This window comes from Callionymus lyra, chromosome 14 (assembly GCF_982586985.1).
Source record: "Callionymus lyra chromosome 14, fCalLyr1.hap1.1, whole genome shotgun sequence".
Taxonomy (NCBI): Eukaryota; Metazoa; Chordata; class Actinopteri; order Syngnathiformes; family Callionymidae; genus Callionymus; species Callionymus lyra.
This window is the reverse complement of record NC_141831.1, coordinates 6,797,218-6,819,388: the sequence shown is the minus strand read 5'-3', so window position 1 is coordinate 6,819,388 and position 22,171 is coordinate 6,797,218. Positions and strand designations below refer to the sequence as shown.

The following is a 22,171-nucleotide window of genomic DNA, read 5'->3' as shown; positions in this document are numbered from 1 at the left end:
TTGATATTCCAATTCCATTTTTATGTTCCACAATTCAATATAAAAAACCCCAAATTGGTTTAATAGTTCCACCAGACATTAGCAATAGAGCACCGAGTTACTTGATCCTTTTTTCAGCCAATCATGCGACGCGCAGATGATCACATGACTAGAGCTCAATCCATACACTAATACTCACAATACGATTCAATATATTCAGCTCAAGGTATATTTGGAGACACCTTTAACATACTTTTCGTTACGATTTCAGGGGACACTGAACGTTAGTGAAGCCAAAAGATTACAGCTTTAAAAAAAGCCGGAATTAATTGTATCCTCTCGTCCTCAGTCATCACCAGGGTCATGGATTGAATTGTTCGTTTAGCTTTCATTTTAATTATGAATACAAAAAAAAGGATGATTTAGTTGTACACGCACTTTATTGAAAATATAAAAACCCAAAAATATACATAATAAATACATCTAGTGCAAACAAAACAAAATATTTTTTTCACGAAAAAAACCAAACATTTTAACACTAAATATACAAACGATATAAATCAATTATAATCAAATTAAACTTAATATAGATATTTTGTTCAATCATTTAAAAACATAATTCAATGCCTAAAACAAAACGTAAAATAAAAACAATTCAAGGTTTGAACATTGATTTACTTCCGTCCAGAACTTTCCAGTTACAACACAAACGTGGTGAAGATTTCAGCTCCAGTTCAAAAACACACAATAACCGTCGACATGTTTGTTTTTCTCTAAAATAAATCACACTTTCTCCGCTTCACTGCAACGGTTTAATGATCGACCACTGAAAACATGTTCTTGTGTCAGATTGACTATGTTCACACTTCACTTGAAAATACTTCAATGATCCACAACAACAACAGAAAATAAATCAAGGTCAAAGTACAATAAAATGAACCGAACATGGATCCGTGGATGTCTTTAAAGAAGTGATTCCACACTCGTTCTAAAGGAACCTCGTCGGAGGTTTCATGACGAAAACACGATGAAGAAACGAGACGAATATTCCGAGGCTCGTCCGTGACTCTTGGTCGCGTGGACGGCTTCGTCTGGAACTTCGACGACTGGTCTACGTCCTCCTCACCCCTCGGGGGGGTCGTGAGATCTACGGCCTTTTCGGACCCGGTTGACGACCGTGTGCGTCGGCGACACGACGAGAGCGGCGACCGCATCCGTCGACCTTCAGGACGACCTTGAGATGGGACCGGACGATGGCATCAAATCACTCCTCGACGGCCTCCCTTCCTTCCCGACGCTCGTCGAGTCTGCCATCTCTGAGGAAGATCAGCGATCTCAAGAAACACACACACACATATTCACACACACACACACACACACACACACACACACACACACACACACACACTCTGACACGAGGGGAGGCTCGTGCGGCGCTTCTTCTTCTTCTTCCTCTTCCTCCTTCTACTCAAGTGCGTCTGCTCTCGCGGCCGAGGCCGGCTTCAGCAGTGGGCAGCGTTCCTGCGGCTGGACCTCGGCGTCGACTCAGCCCACTTTGGCCCAGCTCAGGAAGGCCGGGATGTCTCGGACCGGCACGTCGCGGGTCAGAGCCTTGACGCGCAGGTTGCGGTCGTCGGTGAGAAGAACCACCTCTCGGCGCAGCTTCACCGTCTCGTCTGGAGGGAGGAAGGAAGGAGTGAGTGAAGATCTGGTTCAAGAGTGAAGGGAACCTACTTCTGGGATCGGCGGAGGCGTCTCCGGTCTTGTCTTTGCAGTAGTGGAGGCAGCAGGACAGGATCACGTCGTCGTTGTTGCCCTGAGAAGAACAAAGTGTCAGAATCGACATGTTCGGCAACTTCCTGGAGAGTGAACGTCTACAGTGTCATCACGATATATAATGTTTAATAAACATTTATAAGGTTTTTTTATTCATTGAATTCAATCATTTGTATATTGAAAGAAATACATTTAAAAAATATATTTAAATACAATTGTCATTTTCTAAATTCAATCCTTTTTAATTTGTAGGAATTCAAAGTGACTATAAAAATGTGATATAATAACACCAGACCCTCTCGTCATGTGATCGTCAGCGTGGCGCACGATTGGTTGAAAGTTTGATCAAGCAGCTCGGTGATCGTTTGGTAATGTCTGGTGACTCTATTATGCCAACGTTCTTCTATTGAATTTAAAAGAATATTAGTTAAAAATATTGAATTTAGGTAATTTTTCAGTTATTTCAATTAGAATAACAAACTATTTGTATTGAAAAAAAATGCATGGTTTAAAAAGAAAATCTATATTTTAATATTAAAGTGTTTAAAAGAAAATAATTTATTCAACCTTTCAATTTACTGTAGATTTATTGAATTTATTTACTAATTACAAAATGATACATTTCAATATAGATACACGATAATTGACAATATTTTACTATTTTTTTATTAATTAAATTTAAAGAATTCCAATGAAAAAATATTGAATTAAATTGTCTTTATTATTGGATTTTTTAAAAATTAATTCACTAAAAAAATCTAACTAAATTAAACCTTATTATAGAAATTATTCAACTTGATTTTTCATTAAAAACTCCATCATTTAATATAGAAATTATTAAAATAAATAGACGCTTAAAGACAAAAAATCAAGTCAATCAATAGATTCAAAGTTCAAACATAAATGTTCAATATTCCAACTGATATTCTGTCATAAAAGCGTCACCAGAATAAATAATAATTCCCTGAAGCATCGAACCTGCTGCCCGGACGTGTCTTCGCTGCGGAAGGCGATGGACTCCAGCTGGTTCCCTCGGCTGGTCAGCGCTCGCAGACGCGACTCTCGGTCTTCGAAGCTTCTCTCCAGAAACGCCACGGCTTGACGCGACTTCTCCTGCACGCCGCGCACGTGAGCCGCGCTCACGCTCGAGTGGCTGCGGCTGCCGGGGCCGCGCCCTGACCCTTGACCCCCACCGAAGCTTTCCTGGCCTTTAGCGAGGCCGTCCAGCTCTGTGATCACTGAAGTGAAAACATGTGTAAGATACACTTAAATAACACATTAACGTATGGACAACAGCAATGTATCTATTTTTCCTTTTCACTATAGTTTATGTTTAAATAAAGTGAGTATAAAATAAAAGCTATTCTACACTTAAATTTACAGTTAACATCCAAATATTTACATCGTTATTTTGTTGCAATTAAACTTCCTCAGTTATTAAATCCTCCGCAGATGAACAATGAAATCCCGTGAGATGGCGATGACTGAGGACGAGAGGATACAGTGACCCCAGCAGCTTTTAAAGCTGATGTTTGGTTTGAAAACAAATTAAAGCAGTTAAGACTTCGTCAAGAGTCATGTGGTCTGTAAATACTACCACACCTGAGTCAAGTACTGGACAATACTACACATATATCCTTGTTACTACACTATCCCAACACCAGAGTCAAGTACTGGACAATACTACAAATGTATACTTGTTACTACACTATGACAACACCAGTGTCAAGTACTGGACAATACTACACATATATACTTGTTACTACACTATCCCAACACCAGAGTCAAGTACTGGACAATACTACACATGTATACTTGTTACTACACCATCACAACACCAGAGTCAAGTACTGGACAATACTACACATATTTACTTGTGACTACACTATCACAACACCAGAGTCAAGTACTGGACAATACTACACATATATACTTGTTACTACACTATCACAACACCCGAGTAAAGTACTGGGCAATACTACACATATATACTTGTTACTACACTATCACAACATCATAGTCAAGTACTGGACAATACTACACATATATACTTGTTACGACACTATCACAACACCCGAGTAAAGTACTGGGCAATACTACACATATATACTTGTTACTACACTATCACAACACCCGAGTAAAGTACTGGGCAATACTACACATATATACTTGTTACTACACTACCACAACACCCGAGTAAAGTACTGGGCAATACTACACATATATACTTGTTACTACACTATCACAACATCAGAGTCAAGTACTGGACAATACTACACATATATATACTTGTTACTACACTATCACAACACCCGAGTAAAGTACTGGGCAATACTACACATATATACTTGTTACTACACTATCACAACACCCGAGTAAAGTACTGGGCAATACTACACATATATACTTGTTACTACACTATCAAACATCAGAGTCAAGTACTGGACAATACTACACATGTATACTTGTTACTACACTATCCCAACACCAGAGTCAAGTACTGGACAATACTACACATGTATACTTGTTACTACACTATCACAACACCAGTGTCAAGTACTGGACAATACTACACATGTATACTTGTTACTACACTATGACAACACCAGTGTCAAGTACTGGACAATACTACACATGTATACTTGTTACTACACTATGACAACACCAGTGTCAAGTACTCTACAATACTACACATGTATACTTGTTACTACACTATCACAACACCAGAGTCAAGTACTGGACAATACTACACATATATACTTGTTACTACACTATCACAACACCAGTGTCAAGTACTCTACAATACTACACATGTATACTTGTTACTACACTATCACAACACCAGAGTCAAGTACTGGACAATACTACACATATATACTTGTTACTACACTATCACAACACCAGAGTCAAGTACTGGACAATACTACACATATATACTTGTTACTACACTATCACAACACCCGAGTAAAGTACTGGACAATACTACACATATATACTTGTTACTACTCTATCACAACATCAGAGTCAAGTACTGGACAGTACTACACATATATACTTGTTCCTACACATTTATATGACAGATGTTTCCTCCTCACCGATCAGAGGCACGACTATGATGTACGTTCCACACTTCAGCAGCTTCTTCAAACCCTCCAAGTGGTCGATGAAGCCGTTGGTGTCTGGAACCAGGTAGAGCGGTCGGACCTCCAGCTGCAGTCGTCCGCCGGTGTGCAGCACCGCCTGGGACACGAACAACAAGCTCCGTCAGACGCACGTCCGTGGATGGGAACTGAACATTTCAAAGACAGAACCTGGATCTGATCTCTGCGTCGCTGCTGCAGCGCCAGCTTGTTGGTGAGGTCGTGACGTCGCGCCTTCAGCTGCCGGATGTCGCCCTCGCTGTCGCCGGCCTCCTCGGCGCCGTCGTCGTCGCCTTCCGACGCCGAGCACGACGACTCCGCCTCCACGATGACATCATCGCCCTGACGGACAGAAGACCACGAACACAACGGTCGTGGATCAACCAAGTCAATACTCCTCAGAGAAACAAGTATTGATTAATTCCATTATTTTAAATCGTAACGTTGAATGAATTTTTTTCGTCAGTATTTTATAATCTGTAGTCTTTTAGATTCAATATAAAAATGTTGGTTTAATCTTCCACCAGACATGACCAATGATCAAGTAGCTCGGTGCTCCATTAGTAATGTCTGGTGTCATAATTACTGTACATCTACATTTTCACAAATACTTGAAAAGATGACAAAAATTAAATAAAAGTAATTAAGTCATTGGAATTTTTTAAGGAAGCTGATTGACTAATTGAATAAAAACAAGGTTATATCATTCGTTTGTGTCTCTAAACAACCATCATACTACGTCAGATTCTCTTTCTTCAGGCTTCACCTCTTTCTCGGTCGACTCATCTTTGGTTTCCTTCGAGTGCTCGCTCACAGCATCGGCCACGGACACGTACTTTCCTCCCTTGAACGCCAGCAGCGGCTCCTCCTGACCGCACAACGCTTCCAGGAAGTACTTGAGGACCGTCACTCGCTTGCAGTCGGCGGCGCTGGCCTGTTTGAGAAGCGAAACAATTCAGCGACGGAAGGAAGGACGAGGAGGAACACGAGGCCGTTCAGAAGCCGCATAAATGGGTCCGTCTCAAGATCACCTTGTCCATGTGCTTATCAATGTAACAGGGTTCTTGGGGCGCCGCCAGCAGAGGGACGAACCCGGCCAGGAGTTTGTCCTCCTTCAGCAGCAGGACGGTCAACTCGTCGTCGCCCTCGCCCTCCTCCGTGTCGCCCTTGTACAGCGGCAGCTCCTCGTGGTCGACGTGAGCGAGGGAGTTGCACAGGTCAGCGAGACACTGCCACACATCAGGGCTGCCACTGGAATCAAGAAACAGATTCGGTTCAATATACTTTATTGATCTCCGTAGAGGAATCTCACAGAGTAATTCAACATGGTTCATTTATATGGAAGTAGATCAGCAGCATCAGAGGCTTGAATTGATTGAATATTTCACATTTGACCATTTTATAAAAAAGTTTCTTTAAGATTTTAATAATTGATTCAATCATTTATATATTAAACTGTCAAATTTGTTTTTTATTAATTAATTATAAGAATTCACTGATTTGTATATTGAAAGGTTTGATTTTCTTTAATGATTTAATTAAAAAAGTAACTTTTTTTTAATCATTCATTTTTAATTTGATCCACGTGCGTCGCATGATTGGCTCAAAGTTAAATTGAGAAGCTCAGTAGTCTTGGTATCGTCTGGTGGTAAATAATATACTTATATTTTTATATTGAATTTTAAAAGCTACAATTCAAGAAATATTGATTTTAGAATATTTATTTTTCAATTATTCAAAGTACAATAAAAACAAACTCTGTTTGCACAGAAATTAATTAATTAATTTGGAAAATTACAATAATTCCCAAATTATTAATTATTTAAAAAATAAATAAAATGTAAGCTTTTAATATAGAAATCATTTAATTTAATTATTTATAAAATTGAATGCTTAAAAATCAGCATTTAAGAACATTTTAAACATGATTCAATAAAACAAATCAGACTTTTAAATATAGAATTGAATTAAATTATAATAAAAAAAAGAAACGATAGTTTTATGATAGTTAAAAACAACAGAATATCATTAAAAAAAGTTTTAATGATATGCTGATCATCATTGGCAGTAGAAACACTCACTCAAGGAGACACGGCGGTGGGTTCCACAGCTCTGGGTGTCCCAACATCCAGTCGGACCAGACCTTGATGCTGGGCAGGATCTCTCTGAGGTCTGAAGAGAAGTCCGACACCCGCACCATCCCTTCCACGTCTTCCCCCTCCTCCTTGTCGGCCACCGGCACTGGTTTGAAAAACAAACGAGCTAGAATCATCTCTTCCTGCTCAATAGTGTTGTTTATCTTAACTTGATTTTACCGACTGCTGTCAGGATATACAACAGAACGACAACATTCTTAATCAGCGTTCATAAGATTTAATTTCAGTGAAATCTACCGATAGATTCTGCAGAACTCTGCCATGTCTTGTGGCCGACTTGTCAAACGCTGCAGACCCGAGTGGGAAGTCAGTACCTGTGGGAGTGTCTCGGAGCAGCTCGGTGCAGCGGTGAACCATCAGGGCGAACATGCCGAGGCCGAGGGCGGTGCTTTGCTCCTGCAGGACGGAGCGAACGTCTCCTTCTTCGCCTGTGACACGAAGAGCAACGTTCATCATCCTCGTACGCATCAAACGAGAGAGCGATGGTTTCGGTTGAAACCACAGATACGAGTGCAGACTGGCCTCTGGAGAGCGCGTTGTGGATGGTGAACATGTTGACCGTCATGATCTGCAGCATGTGCATGCTGCCCAGGAGCGAGGGTCCGAGCTGCAGCAGCGCTCGGAACTCCAGCAGAACTTGGTTCGCGACGTTTGGAAAGGACTCCATGCTGAGGAGACGAGAACACAAGACTCAAGACTCCTCACTTTCAACGGGAGGACGAGACCCCTGCAGAAGCACTCACCCCACTTTAGTGTAGAGTTTTCCATGAGTGTGGAGGAAGCTCAGGATGAATCTTTTGTTCAGCTGCAGACGAGAGAATAATTATCAGCTTAATATGAGAACACATCAGCCTATCATAGACCAGCTGTGTATGGAAGTATTTTAGTTGCATCAGAATATTGAATATATTGAATATTGAGTTTGAATTCAACATTTCAAATGTTCTTATAACTTTTTTTACATTTCATTTTTAATGATATTTCAGCATTTAATTAGGTATCATTTTATTCAGTTTTATAAGCTACTTGAAATAACTCAAGAATAAAATGATTACATCCAATATATTTAACCTTTTTTATTATTTTCTTTCCTGTAGTATATATATATATATTTCCTAATTTGAACTTTTATCGTTTTAAAGATGTTCATATGCACGTCAAAATTAAAAAAGTTTTTTTTTTTGATATTAAAAGGTTAAAAAAAGATTTGATAACCTAATTTTAAAAATGTTTAAAATAAATATAATTATAAAACAAGTTTGATGTTCAAATTCCAATTATTCTAAAATAAAATGAATGATTTGATATGAATTTAATTATTTTTTTTATTTGTAGTCTTATAAATTAGGTATAAATACAGCATTAGAACATTTATCTTTTGAATTATTGGAGTTTGCATAAAAAAATCTGTGTACTTCTAAAAGAAAACAAAACAAAAAATCAACCTTTCAATATAGAAATGACTTAATTCAAGTATTGAATAAAAACAAATTAGATCTTCCCATATACAAATTATTGAGTTAAATGATTTAAAAATAATTTGATGCTACAACATTTAAATTAACAAATTCAACATGAAATTTGAAATGTTAATATTCTGTTGACTCTTTATAGTTCCATATCTATGATGACGATATTTAAACCTTATTAATCCAACACTAAAATTAGAGAGTATAGAAGTCCAAGAGACTCACATCACTTGCACTGAGCGAGCCCAGTTCTCCGTCCTGCTCCGAGTCTCGGCTCGACTCTCTGCCCGCTCTGTGCGAGGACTGTCTCGTCGCTTGTCCAGTGGGTCGAACCCAGACCTCGGTCCGGGCTCCTCCTTCGCCTCTTCCTCGGCCCCTGACAGCCGGACCCTCCGAGCCCCCTTCTTTTTCAAGTCGCCTTTTCCTCTCCAGCTGCTCCGCCTGCACAGTTTAACAGTTGAGCTTCTGACATAAATGCAGCTTAAGAAATCACTTGTTTTCATAAACTACATAATGTTGAAAACAAACTCATATTTATTTTCATATACTATGTTTCGTCTGATAAATTCTCCACGAGCAGCAGAACCGACCTTTCTTTTGGCCTCTTCGAACAGACTCATCAAACTCTCCTTCGCCGTGAGGATCGGGTTGGAGGCGGCGAGGCTGCGCATGTAGTAATACACGGCGTCCAACTTCCGCTTCTGCAAGACAAGAGTTTAAAGTGAGCGAGAACCAGGTTTTCTGTCCACACGTGCAACTCTTACGGTGTAAACAGCCAGAAGAGCCAACTGGTTGTACGGACGGCCATTTTTAGGGGCGATCTGCTGGGCTTTCAGGTACCAACTGAGAAGAAAATCCACCAAATAAAAACAGATCTTTTTCGTATTTATCTTAACATAAAATGCATCTCCACACATGTCCTCATACTTCAATCCAACATGGTGTCATATCAATCCTAACAGGGGTGAGAAAATGCCGACATCGGAACTATTTGACCCGATAATGAGACGATGAAACGGTTCCGACCTGCGAGCCTTCCCGTAGTTGGCGGATTCGCTGGCCTGTTCACGGTACCGAGCGAGGTCTCCTTGACAGATCATACAGCGCTGAGCACTGATGAGTGCGTACTTGACCTGCAGGAAACACATGGTTCACTTTAGATGCAAACAAACAGGTCGTTCTGAACAACGTTATTCAAAATAATACACATGAGAAAAGATGCGACTCAGCAGGAAACTATATAAGTTAGCCTTTTGTTACTGCGCAGCACAGGGAAATAATTAAATTAAATAAACTCGATTTCTCTTCTATCAATTATTATTGTCTGGAAGGTGTTTTCTTTTGAAAAAGAATATGTACATTTCTCTGAAGTGACATTCTCATATAAAGTAGTTATTTCTCTATGGAGATCAATGAAGTATATTGAATTGAATAAGTTATTAAATTGTATTTAAAATGTCTTATCATAACAAAGCAACTCAAGCCACTTTACAGTTTAAGTAAGAAAAATGGATCCCAGCAACTTAACTTTACTTACTGTTTTTTTACTTGACCGTTTTTATCTTATATATAATTTAGAGATAAACTGTTACTTCCTTCACTCATGAATAACAAAGTATTTTTTAAAAAAAAGGAGAAGAACTTCGAAATTCTATAAAGTTGTGAAAAAAAATGTTTTCAAGTATTACATATTTTAATCACAACACAATACACTGTAGAACTATGACTTCCCATTACAATAACACATCTATGTTTAGCTCTCGTTTGACTTTTCAAGACGAACAAGTTTCAATATTAACACACAAAAGAAATTCCACCGGCAAGTATTACAACAATACCGTCTTTCTTAGAGGCCGCGCTCTGATCGCCATGCCGTCCATGTAGTCCTCCAACTTAAACTGGAAGACGGTTTGAAGTTTCTGAAGAAGGGAGTCGAAGAATATCGCCCCCTTCAGGGAAACAAAAGAGCATTAGGTCATTTTATGATTCACTTCCGTTACTGTGGTTAACCTCACTGTCACAAACTCATCTCAGCGTTCTTACCTCGTCCAGCAGGACCAGCAGCATGTTCCTCATCTCCGCGCTGTCGTCCGCGGTGGGATCTTTGAGAAGTTGCCGGAAACGCTCGATCACTTGGTAGAAGACGTTCTTCCACAGAGCCTGATCCACGTTTTGAGAGTCGGAGAGTTCGATGTCGGACAAGATCACCTGCTCGTACAGCACCAGAAGTTCCGCCCTGGAGAGGAAAATAGTTTTTAGGATAAAGTTAAAAACCCAGATTATCACAATGTCTTGAACCCCTTTGCTCGCTCACCTGAGCTGTGCCATACGATCCAGTCCATCAGCACTCACTCTCTCCCGGGACAACAGGTTGCTGAGCTGCAGCTCCTGTGAGTCTGCCGCCCTCAACAGTCTCCCCATCTCGCCTCTGATCTGCTGCTCGGCCTCCTCTGGTGTCAGTCCAGCTGGCTGAGAATAAGCTGCTCCTCTGTAATACTGACCCACACCAGCGCCCATGTACGCACTGTTGGCCATTTGGTACGTCGGGGACATGTAGGGAACGTGGAAGCGTTGGCTGGTCGTCACGTTGGCGTTGCTGGAGGTCACCGGGTAGCCGTAAGGGTTGTCCGAGTTCTGGAACTTGTAATAAGCCATGGCTGTCGCCTGCTGCGACCGAAAATGTTCATTCTTCGCGACGGGTGGACTTCCTGAGACCTCGTCGTCGGTGTCCAGGAAGTGCAGCTGCCCGTAGCCGGATCCGGCCTGGAGGTACAGGGACTGTTGGAGGGGAGACTGCTGAGACGGCGGCGTTCGGGCGAGAGCCGGTTTCTGGTCGGGATTATTGGGATCCCAGAGTCGTCGGACGCCTCCGCCCCGGCCTCCGCGGCTCCTCCCGGCTGCTCCCCCCCTCATCCTCCCGAAAAGCATCCTCTGGCCCACTTCCGGAGAGCTGGTCATGTCCGTGTGTGCTGGAAGGACCAGGATTCCTCCACCCCTGCCTCGAGGAGCCGACCCTTGCTTACGATCGTTTCTCTGTGGGAATGTGCCGGACTGCTTTTCCAGAGAAACTTTAAGGATTCCCCGTCCTCCATCTCGGTTTGCTTTAGCGCCAGACTTTTCAACCCGCCGTGCCTTTGAGTTCACGTCCTTAGCTTTGGACTTCCTTCTGCGGTCGTCGCCGGGATCGCTCGTCTCCCCTTCCATGGATTCTGAGGACGACTCGCCATTCCTGGTCCAGCTGGCGAGATGGCGACGGTGTCCAGCTCTATTACCTGCCGATCGTTCCTCACTGTTTGCGATCGGCTCTAAACGTCGTGAAGTTTCCAAACTCGTCACACTGCTGGCCGAACTACTGCTGTAGGTTCTGTTCCGAGAGTGTCTCATGTCAGACTTAGAATAGCGCTTGGAAGCTGGTGCTGTGCGGCTTGGGGGGAATATTTTCTTCTCGTCATTTCTTTGCATTTCACCATCTTTTTCATGCCGATTGTTATTCCCCCCCCTCTTGTCTTCCCTCTGGCTCCTTCTCCCCTTGCTCTGGTACGAGTCCTCCATGTTACCAGACTTGCTATACCCGTCAGACTCCGACGTCTTCCTCAACCTGTCTCTGAAAGCCTCACCCGAGTCAGTCCTGCCTCCATCGCCAAGATGACCTTCTCTTTTGGTTGGTTTCCACTCTCGTTCTCCTCCCCTCCTCCTGTTGCTACTCCTTTCTTTTCGACCTTCCCCATCTCTTGATGAATCCTTGTAGTCTTTCTTTGCCTTTTGCACCTTTTCCCCCTTTCTGTCATTATCGTGAACAAAGTTTTTACCTTCACCTCCAGCATTTTTATTTTCCTTCAAGTTGAGTTTTTGCACTTTGTTTGAAAGCGTCTCCACTGAGGCATCGGATGATAATGGAAGTTTATCCATTTCTTTGTTTCCTTGACTTCGATTGCCATCCATGCACTTTGCAATTTTTACATTATCCACAACCGGTGTTGCCTTCATCTCTTTCCCTTCATTTTCCTGGCAACACGTCACCGGTTTATCTTGTGCATCCACAGTACTCTTGGGGTGTGGCTCGTGGGTCTGGTCATACATCGTTGACGAAGGTTTATCTTGTTCTCTCCCGGCTGTGCTCGCCTGTCCCTGGACGTTCCTTCGGCCCCCAGGCTGGTAAAATTCCCTGTCAGGTTTGCGGATTCTCTTCGTCGTCTTTGCGGATCCTGCAGGTTCCAGGTGTTCTCTGTTGTCGTCTGCACAATCATTTTCTTGTTTTTTTCCCACTTTGGTCTGTGGCTGAGTCTTCTTTTGACAGTTACTTCCATCGCCTCCTGTTCTGTCTTCAAATCTTTTGTTTGCCTCCACGGCGCATTCCATGCTTCGTTGTCTGTTTGAATGGCTTCCTTTAACAACCGCTGGTTTGGATTTCTGATCCGACTTTTGCGGCTCGGATGCAATAGTCACGCTGTCCTCCCTCTGACCAGAGTCTGCCTCTTCACCGTCACGAGGATGTCGTCCATGTCCAGGTACCGGGTGGTAGCGCGGTAACTCTGGACGCTTTCGTTGATGCTTGTTTCCGTGAAGCTTCTCAGCTGAAGGGAAATGAGGAGAAATAAGAAGAGATTGAAACTTCTGCCTCACATTTTGTAAAGACTTAACATCATAATAAAACATACAACAACAGATTAGTGCTTGTAATTTGCCCAGTAGACAAATAAAAATCACGATTTTTGGGAGCATCAGTTTGAAAAAGTTGAGCGTGTGCCTTCAGTCCAATCATTTTACGTTTTTAACACCAACAACTTAATTTAAAAAAAGTTATTCTGTTTCATTGCGGTCACAAATACTATTTCTAAAACCCTGGATTTCAGATTTAAAACATTACTCACAGCAGGCTAACAGTATTCATGTGGATGTTTTTCTCCATTTGGCCCTTAGGCATTTAAAAATAAATAAATATATAAATAACTATACAAAGTACGCAACACTGCACAGTAAATACACCCGAGATTAGTTGTTGCACTTTTATAATGGTTACTACAATAGTGATAGTTTTTTGCAATTGTTTGTTAATTCTGTCAAGAAATACTTTATTAATCCTCAAGGGAATATTTATTTTTAGCTGCATTTACAGCATTATAAGAGGTTAAGTAAAAAGTTCTAAATGTCTAAGATTAAAACAATATACACAAGTAGAGAAAATCAAATATACAGCATCTACATTATATGTAGAGATAAATAAATACAGCTAACCACTAAAAACATGAATATAATAGATGGTGGGAGGAAAGATGTCAGGAAATACATGTATTAGGTAAATGTTAATAGCCGATTCAAATACTATTCTTTACAGTACTTTTAAATATGTACAAATTGTAAGCAAGTTACGTCTTCCTTGTTTTGTACATTCTAAGTGAGAAACATTTTTGTCAAGTTGGCTCTGAAATGAATGACAACGTTTGTCTTTGACAATCTCGACTTTTGATCGATATTGGCGACATTTTTAGTCTGACGTCACTAATGTGAGACGACGTGACACATGTCAAACAGACAGGTGTCACTCCCATTTACACGTATTTAAAAGTTAACCACCAACTGCTTATTTTGATGTAGAACTGAACTTCTAAGTATATTTTCAATGTTATAGTGGATGTCAATGATCAAAGCTGGAGGGGTTTATATCAAACAAACTGTCCTGAAATACATGGAAATTCAATTAATAAAATACAAGCTAGGATAAATAAAGATGGTTCGTCGGATTAAATCGCGGTTTTAAGGTTATATTGAACGATTCAGTTCGACGCGAGGTTCAAAACAAACCGCGCGATTCTGCGAATGGACGCGCAGATGCTAGCGCTGCAGCATTAGCCGTTCCAAAGTTAGCCACTCGAGTTCGACAATATACGAGTTCCGAACGCTGGGCTTCTGTCGAACACACCGGGCTCCGGTCCGCGCTCGGGGCTCTCTTACCCTTCCGAGAGTCGGGCGTAATCGGTGAATTCGACGCTTCAGCTCGAAGTTCCGCGGCGGAGATTCGCACTCTGTCCAAGTCGTCCGCCATCTTTGTTTCGAGCTCGAGAAACAACACAACAAGTACGGCGCGGCGGAGAGACCAAAAAAAAAAGGCCTTCGAGTGACGTCACGCGAGTTGACTTTAGAAAAACAATTGATTGTTTGTGACAAAAAGATGCAGAAGAAATTAAAATACAGACAAAACCCCGAACGAAGAACAAGATACGATTTAACGTCAGGAGTTCTACCTGTTGGATGGTAGAAGTAAAAATCAAAAATAATCATTTAATATCATTAATATCTTTCAATAAACCATTTACATGTTCTTTATTGTACTTGTGTATTGTGTTGTGCTAATGTTTATTTGTTGTTCATATATTTATTTAAAATATGATTGTTCTTATTTAAATGTATCATTTTATTATCATTATTTATTTGTTGTTATTATTATTCATATATTCACTGTATGTCCTGATATAACATATATGTTTATTATTATTTTCTTATGAACCGCTTAAACAACTTAAAACCCCCTAATGTGGGAAGAATAAAGATAAACAAAATAAATTAGTTTTAATTGTGACCAGATTGTAAAATCTTACAGTTGTAAGTTGTAAGTAAAAAAAAAAGAAACAATAAACAAGTGTACTGTACGCTGTGGAAACAAAACGATTGAATAAATGTGATTTTTATTGTATTTCTAATATATTCAACATATGCTGCAAGTTTACACGTGACACTGCAACTGCAATCGAGGACCAACGAGACGTTTTTGAGCCAGAGTCCAGCTCTATTTTGTTGTAAATAAAAGCATTATAATTGAAAGGATTACAAATAAATAGATGTAAATTATTCTATTTTTTTTGGTAAATATCACATTTTGTTACGAGGGAAATTATAAATAAATAATTACAAGATAATCTCGTTACGTCACAGTCAAGTAAGCACTGACCTACATTTATGACGAGCGGAAACGTAGTAAGAAAGATTTTACGGACGTGTTAGAATCCTCCACTAGATGTCGCTGTTGACTCTGACAGCAGAAGTTGAAACTTCGCAGAAACAACTTTTTTCCAGATTTTCTTCTTTTTTTTTTCCTCCTTGAAACGGAAGCAGCAAGAAAAAGTTTTAATACTGTAGAGGGAAATGTATTTGTGTGGGTACAGTTGTAGACATGACATGTAAGTAAGTAAGTAAGTAAGTCATTTGTATTTATATAGATCTTTTCCACACCAGGGTCACAAAGCGCTTAAACAATAAAAACAATACTCAAAAAAGTATATATTTAAAAGGTCAAGATAACACTGTCAATCATTTGTTATTATTATTATTGTCTTACAACGGGTAACAAGATGAGACGTTGTTGTTTGAGTGTGTAAATAAAACATCTATTTAAACAGAGAATTAAATCAAAATAAAAGAGAGAAATAATAAGTATAAAGTTATGCACGGCTAAGACATTTTTTTTACTTGGTTTCGTGATTCAAAATGTTATTTTTCCACTGATTTTGGAAAGTTTCTGGCTCATTTTGTGGAAATAAATACTAATAATAATCTTATTCATGCTGAGTGAATCCCAGACCAGCTCCTCCATCTCACACATATAGAGATGTTTGAGAATAAATGATGTAATTGGGTTTAATCTCATAATTCTTCCACTTTATTGCCCCATTTTATCGTCTGAAACTAATCTCTCGAAATCCAAGGCGAGTCATGAAGTGTTCAATGAGTTAACTTGGTCATAAATAAAATCACGATGCATTCGTGGACATCACGACTCGTTCTTGTGAGTCTGGACCTCACTGCTGAAGCTTAGAAACCGAGATGAAAGGATGAATATGCAAAAAAAAAAAAAAGAAAAAAAAAAATGACGATGATTCTACACCAGCAGTGGGAGCGAAGGCATGCCAGGGGTTGTCGAGTGTTTCTGCAGTGGCGGGTGTAAGAAGGGAGGGAGGGAGGGAGGGAGGGAGGGAGGTTTGGATGGAGGGATGGAGGGAGGGGGGTCACCGGAAGTTGTGGGCGTGTGTCTCCCTCGCCGTGTGTGCGTCTCCCTGTGTGTGTGTGTGTGATTGTCGGCGCTGCAGCACAGTGCAGGTGAAGCAATGCAGGGCGAGAGGAAAGGGGTGATGGAGAAAGAGGGGGAGATAGAGGGGGGAGACTTTGAATACAGATGCAGGTGAATCTCCAACACCAGGGGGGGGGGGGGAGTTCCTCCCGTCCAATCGCATCTCAATCCCCCCTTTTTTTTTCTTTCCCCCCACCTTCCACCCACGGGAGTCAGCGAGGTGGGAGGATATGACTTTTAGAGATGACGGGTGAGAAAGAGGGGGAGGACAGACGGGGGAAGACAATCAGGAGACGACGGTGAAGAGAGTGGGACAGCGAGGCTGGAGCAGAATAATGATAATTCTCGCCCTGGAAAAAAGATGAGTGAGAGAGAGAGAGAGAGAGAGAGAGAGAGAGAGAGAGGGAGAGAGAGAGAGAGAGAGGGAGAGAGAGGGAGAGAGGGAGAGAGAGAGAGAGAGGGAGAGAGAGAGAGAGAGAGAGAGAGAGAGAGAGAGGGAGTGAGAGGGATCCACATGTGCAGCAACACAGAGATTAAAAGCAGGAGTAGGAGAGAAGGATGACAGGAGAGAAGGATGACAGGAGAGAAGGATGGCAGGAGAGAAGGATGACAGGAGAGAGGGATGACGGGAGAGAAGGATGACAGGAGAGAAGGATGACAGAAGAGAAGGATGGCAGGAGAGAAGGATGACAGAAGAGAAGGATGACAGGAGAGAAGGATGACAGGAGAGAAGGATGGTAGGAGAGAAGGATGAAAGGAGAGAGGGATGACGGGAGAGAAGGATGACAGGAGAGAAGGATGACAGGAGAGAGGGATGACAGGAGAGAGGGATGACAGGAGAGAAGGATGACAGGAGAGAAGGATGACAGGAGAGAGGGATGACAGGAGAGAAGGATGACAGGAGAGAAGGATGACAGGAGAGAGGGATGACAGAAGAGAAGGATGACGGGAGAGAAGGATGACGGGAGAGAAGGATGACAGGAGAGAGGGATGACAGAAGAGAAGGATGACGGGAGAGAAGGATGACGGGAGAGAAGGATGACAGGAGAGAGGGATGACAGGAGAGAAGGATGACAGGAGAGAAGGATGACGGGAGAGAAGGATGACAGGAGAGAGGGATGACAGGAGAGAAGGATGACAGGAGAGAAGGATGACAGGAGAGAGGGATGACAGGAGAGACGGATGACAGGAGAGAAGGATGACAGAAGAGAAGGATGATGGGAGAGAAGGATGACAGGAGAGAAGGATGACAGGAGAGAAGGATGACAGGAGAGCGAGGGATGACAGAAGAGAAGGATGACAGGAGAGCGAGGGATGACAGAAGAGAAGGATGACAGGAGAGAAGGACGACAGGAGAGAAGGATGACAGAAGAGAAGGATGACGGGAGAGAAGGATGACGGGAGAGAGGGATGACAGGAGAGAAGGATGACAGGAGAGAGGGATGACAGAAGAGAAGGATGACGGGAGAGAAGGATGACAGAAGAGAAGGATGACGGGAGAGAAGGATGACAGGAGAGAAGGATGACAGGAGAGAGGGATGACGGGAGAGAAGGATGACAGGAGAGAAGGATGACAGGAGAGAGGGATGACAGGAGAGAAGGATGACAGGAGAGAAGGATGACAGGAGAGAAGGATGACAGGAGAGAAGGATGACAGGAGAGCGAGGGATGACAGAAGAGAAGGATGACAGGAGAGCGAGGGATGACAGAAGAGAAGGATGACAGGAGAGAAGGACGACAGGAGAGAAGGACGACAGGAGAGAAGGATGACAGAAGAGAAGGATGGCAGGAGAGAGGGATGACAGGAAAGAAGGATGACAGGAGAGAGGGATGACAGGAGAGAAGGATGACAGGAGAGAAGGATGACAGGAGAGAAGGATGACAGGAGAGAAGGATGACAGGAGAGAAGGATGACGGGAGAGAAGGATGACGGGAGAGAAGGATGACAGGAGAGAGGGATGACAGAAGAGAAGGATGATGGGAGAGAAGGATGACGGGAGAGAAGGATGACAGGAGAGAGGGATGACAGGAGAGAAGGATGACAGGAGAGAAGGATGACGGGAGAGAAGGATGACAGGAGAGAGGGATGACAGGAGAGAAGGATGACAGGAGAGAAGGATGACAGGAGAGAGGGATGACAGGAGAGAAGGATGACAGGAGAGAAGGATGACAGGAGAGAAGGATGACAGGAGAGAAGGATGACAGGAGAGCGAGGGATGACAGAAGAGAAGGATGACAGGAGAGCGAGGGATGACAGAAGAGAAGGATGACAGGAGAGAAGGACGACAGGAGAGAAGGACGACAGGAGAGAAGGATGACAGAAGAGAAGGATGGCAGGAGAGAGGGATGACAGGAAAGAAGGATGACAGGAGAGAGGGATGACAGGAGAGAAGGATGACAGGAGAGAAGGATGACAGGAGAGAAGGATGACAGGAGAGAAGGATGACAGGAGAGAAGGATGACGGGAGAGAAGGATGACGGGAGAGAAGGATGACAGGAGAGAGGGATGACAGAAGAGAAGGATGATGGGAGAGAAGGATGACGGGAGAGAAGGATGACAGGAGAGAGGGATGACAGGAGAGAAGGATGACAGGAGAGAAGGATGACGGGAGAGAAGGATGACAGGAGAGAGGGATGACAGGAGAGAAGGATGACAGGAGAGAAGGATGACAGGAGAGAGGGATGACAGGAGAGACGGATGACAGGAGAGAGGGATGACGGGAGAGAGGGATGACGGGAGAGAGGGATGACAGGAGAGAAGGATGACAGGAGAGAAGGATGACAGGAGAGAGGGATGACAGGAGAGACGGATGACAGGAGAGAGGGATGACAGGAGAGAAGGATGACAGGAGAGAGGGATGACAGGAGAGACGGATGACAGGAGAGAGGGATGACGGGAGAGAGGGATGACGGGAGAGAGGGATGGCAGGAGAGAGGGATGACAGGAAAGCAAGGGAAGACAGGAGAGAGGGATGACAGGAAAGCGAGGGATGACAGGAGAGACGGATGGCAGGAGAGAAGGATGACAGGAAAGCGAGGGATGGCAGGAGAGAAGGATGACAGGAAAGCGAGGGATGACAGGCGAGAAGGATGGCAGGAGAGAAGGATGACAGGAAAGCGAGGGATGACAGGAGAGAAGGATGACAGGAAAGCGAGGGATGTGACGCGGAGACGATCCAGATGGTTGTCATATGAAGAGGCGACGAGGAGGCGATGAAACCACAATAAAAAAACTTTCTCCTGGTATTTCCTCCTCTGGAGTCGTGCCGACGCGACAAAGAGACGAGAGCGAGTGAAAGATCCTGAAAACAACTTTTTACACAAGGACTCAGAGGTCAAGGTGGAACCTAAAGGTCAACAGGTCTGTGGAAAAGAAAAACTAATACAGTAGATCAGTGATGGAAGGTCTGACCATGAATAGATCTGAAAGTAAGAACCACAATTTAAAATGATCCTGAAAGAAACTGGCAGCCAGAGAAGAGTTTGAAGGAGAAATGTGAGTTCTTCTACTAGAGCGGCTCAGAATTCTGGCTGCAGAGTTTTAGTTTAATCTATAGCAGACCTGGGTAATCTTGGGTTAAATAGAGCTGCTCGGGGGAGGTCTGCGAGCTTTGAAAGCGTTCAATTGCAGCCAGTTTGTCTGTTAAATCAAAAAAAATTAAAAAATTAAATCATTTTCAACATATATTAAAGAAAAACAACGTTTTAACGATGGATTTTTAAATCATGTTTTCAGATGAATAACTGTATGTGACTGACTGTGTCTAATGAAGATCATGTCGTAACGTTTCCGATGATAACAGTTTTAATTTGATTTCCTTTCACCATTAGTTACTAATTAAAGTCGACATTTTTGAAAGTTTTACTCATTTTTTTCTCTCTCTTTTTGAAGTATTTCTTGAGATTATTGTCGAAATAAGATCAAATAATTTTACGGTTTAGGATATTTTAGTTTATTTTATCATGTCATGATATCATTAAACATAAATTGAAAAAAAAATAAAATAAACAAATGTACTGTATGCTGGGAAACAAAACCATTGAAAGAATCATTATTTTATTTTTAAAATAAATTCAACATATGCTGCAAGTTTACATGTGAAACTGCAATCGAGGATCACGAGACGTTACTGAGCCAGAGTGACTCCTCTTCCATTCAGCATTATTTCCTTTTTTGTGGGAAAGACAAAAGAACAATTTCTGGTTCTATTGTTGTCGTGTGTTCATGTTACAGAAAATTCACTGAAGATGTTCTAATGACCTCCAGCTACACACAGGTGTGTAACATCAACAACTTTATAAGTAAGTTTGTGTAGATGAAGAATCTGCTCCACGGATCTCCCTGGTGGACTTTGACAAACAGAAACATTTGCTCACACACACAAACACACACACACCCACACACACACACAGACGCACACACAAACACACACACACCCCTCCTCCTACACACACACAAACACGTCCTCCTACACACACACACACACACACACACACACACGTCCTCCTAGACACACACACACATGTCCTCCTACACACACACACACACACATGTCCTCCTACACACACACACACACACGTCCTTCTACACACACATGTCCTCCTACACAAACACGTCCTCCTACACACACACACACACACGTCCTCCTACACACACATGTCCTCCTACACACACACGTCCTCCTACACACACACACACATCCACCTACACACTCAGGTGGCCTCACACAGTAATTACACCACTGCACTACACGTGTGTGACTCAGAGAACGGGTGATAGAGGGTCACGCATGACCTTCAACAAGGACGTGGAGACGTCCTTCAAACTTCTGATTTTCTGGAACAACGTGGGGACAAGAGGGGATTAGAGATGGCGAGAGGGGACGAGATGGGGGCGAGATGGGGACGAGAGGGGACAAGATGGGGACGAGATGGGGCGAGAGGGGACAAGATGGGACGAGATGGGGACGAGAGATGGCGAGAGGGGACGAGATGGAATGGGATGGGAACGAGATGGGGCGAGAGGAGGCGATGGGGTGAGAGGGGGTGAGAGGGGGTTAGAGGGGGTGAGAGGGGGTGAGACGGGAGGAGATGGGGTGAGAGGGGGCGAGAGGGGGTGAGACAGGAGGGGTGGGACGGGAGGAGAGGGGGCGAGACGGGAGGAGAGGGGGTGAGACAGGAGGGGAGGGGGTGAGACGGGATGAGAGAGGGTGAGACGGGAGGGGAGGGGGTGAGACAGGATGAGAGGGGGTGAGACGGGAGGGGAGGGGGTGAGACAGGAGGGGAGGGGGTGAGACGGGAGGGGAGGGGGTGAGACAGGATGAGAGGGGGTGAGACGGGAGGGGAGGGGGTGAGAGGATGAGAGGGGGTGAGACGGGAGGGGAGGGGGTGAGAGGATGAGAGGGGGTGAGACGGGACGAGAGGGGGCGAGACGGGAGGGGAGGGGGTGAGAGGATGAGAGGGGGTGAGACAGGATGAGAGGGGGTGAGACGGGAAGGGAGGGGGTGAGAGGATGAGAGGGGGTGAGACAGGATGAGAGGGGGTGAGACGGGAGGAGAGGGGGTGAGACAGGAGGGGAGGGGGTGAGAC

At 43.2% G+C, this 22,171-nt stretch overlaps 1 protein-coding gene across 1 annotated transcript; it reads right to left on the bottom strand.

Annotated features, from left to right (window-relative positions):
- Nucleotides 1-633: 633 nt before the first annotated feature.
- On the bottom strand, nucleotides 634-14,573 carry smg6 (SMG6 nonsense mediated mRNA decay factor). Its single transcript, XM_087807268.1, has 19 exons — nucleotides 14,473-14,573; nucleotides 10,835-13,094; nucleotides 10,564-10,756; nucleotides 10,359-10,469; nucleotides 9,547-9,653; nucleotides 9,285-9,363; nucleotides 9,111-9,221; nucleotides 8,746-8,961; nucleotides 7,795-7,856; nucleotides 7,574-7,719; nucleotides 7,366-7,479; nucleotides 6,977-7,136; nucleotides 5,927-6,146; nucleotides 5,662-5,829; nucleotides 5,067-5,237; nucleotides 4,851-4,995; nucleotides 2,734-2,993; nucleotides 1,714-1,795; nucleotides 634-1,655 (listed from the first exon to the last, which is right to left on the bottom strand). Exons 1-19 carry the CDS (start codon nucleotides 14,561-14,563, stop codon nucleotides 1,525-1,527), a joined length of 4,827 nt encoding a protein of 1,608 aa, XP_087663394.1. The 5' UTR covers nucleotides 14,564-14,573; the 3' UTR covers nucleotides 634-1,524.
- Between the last annotated feature and the right edge of the window lie 7,598 nt (nucleotides 14,574-22,171).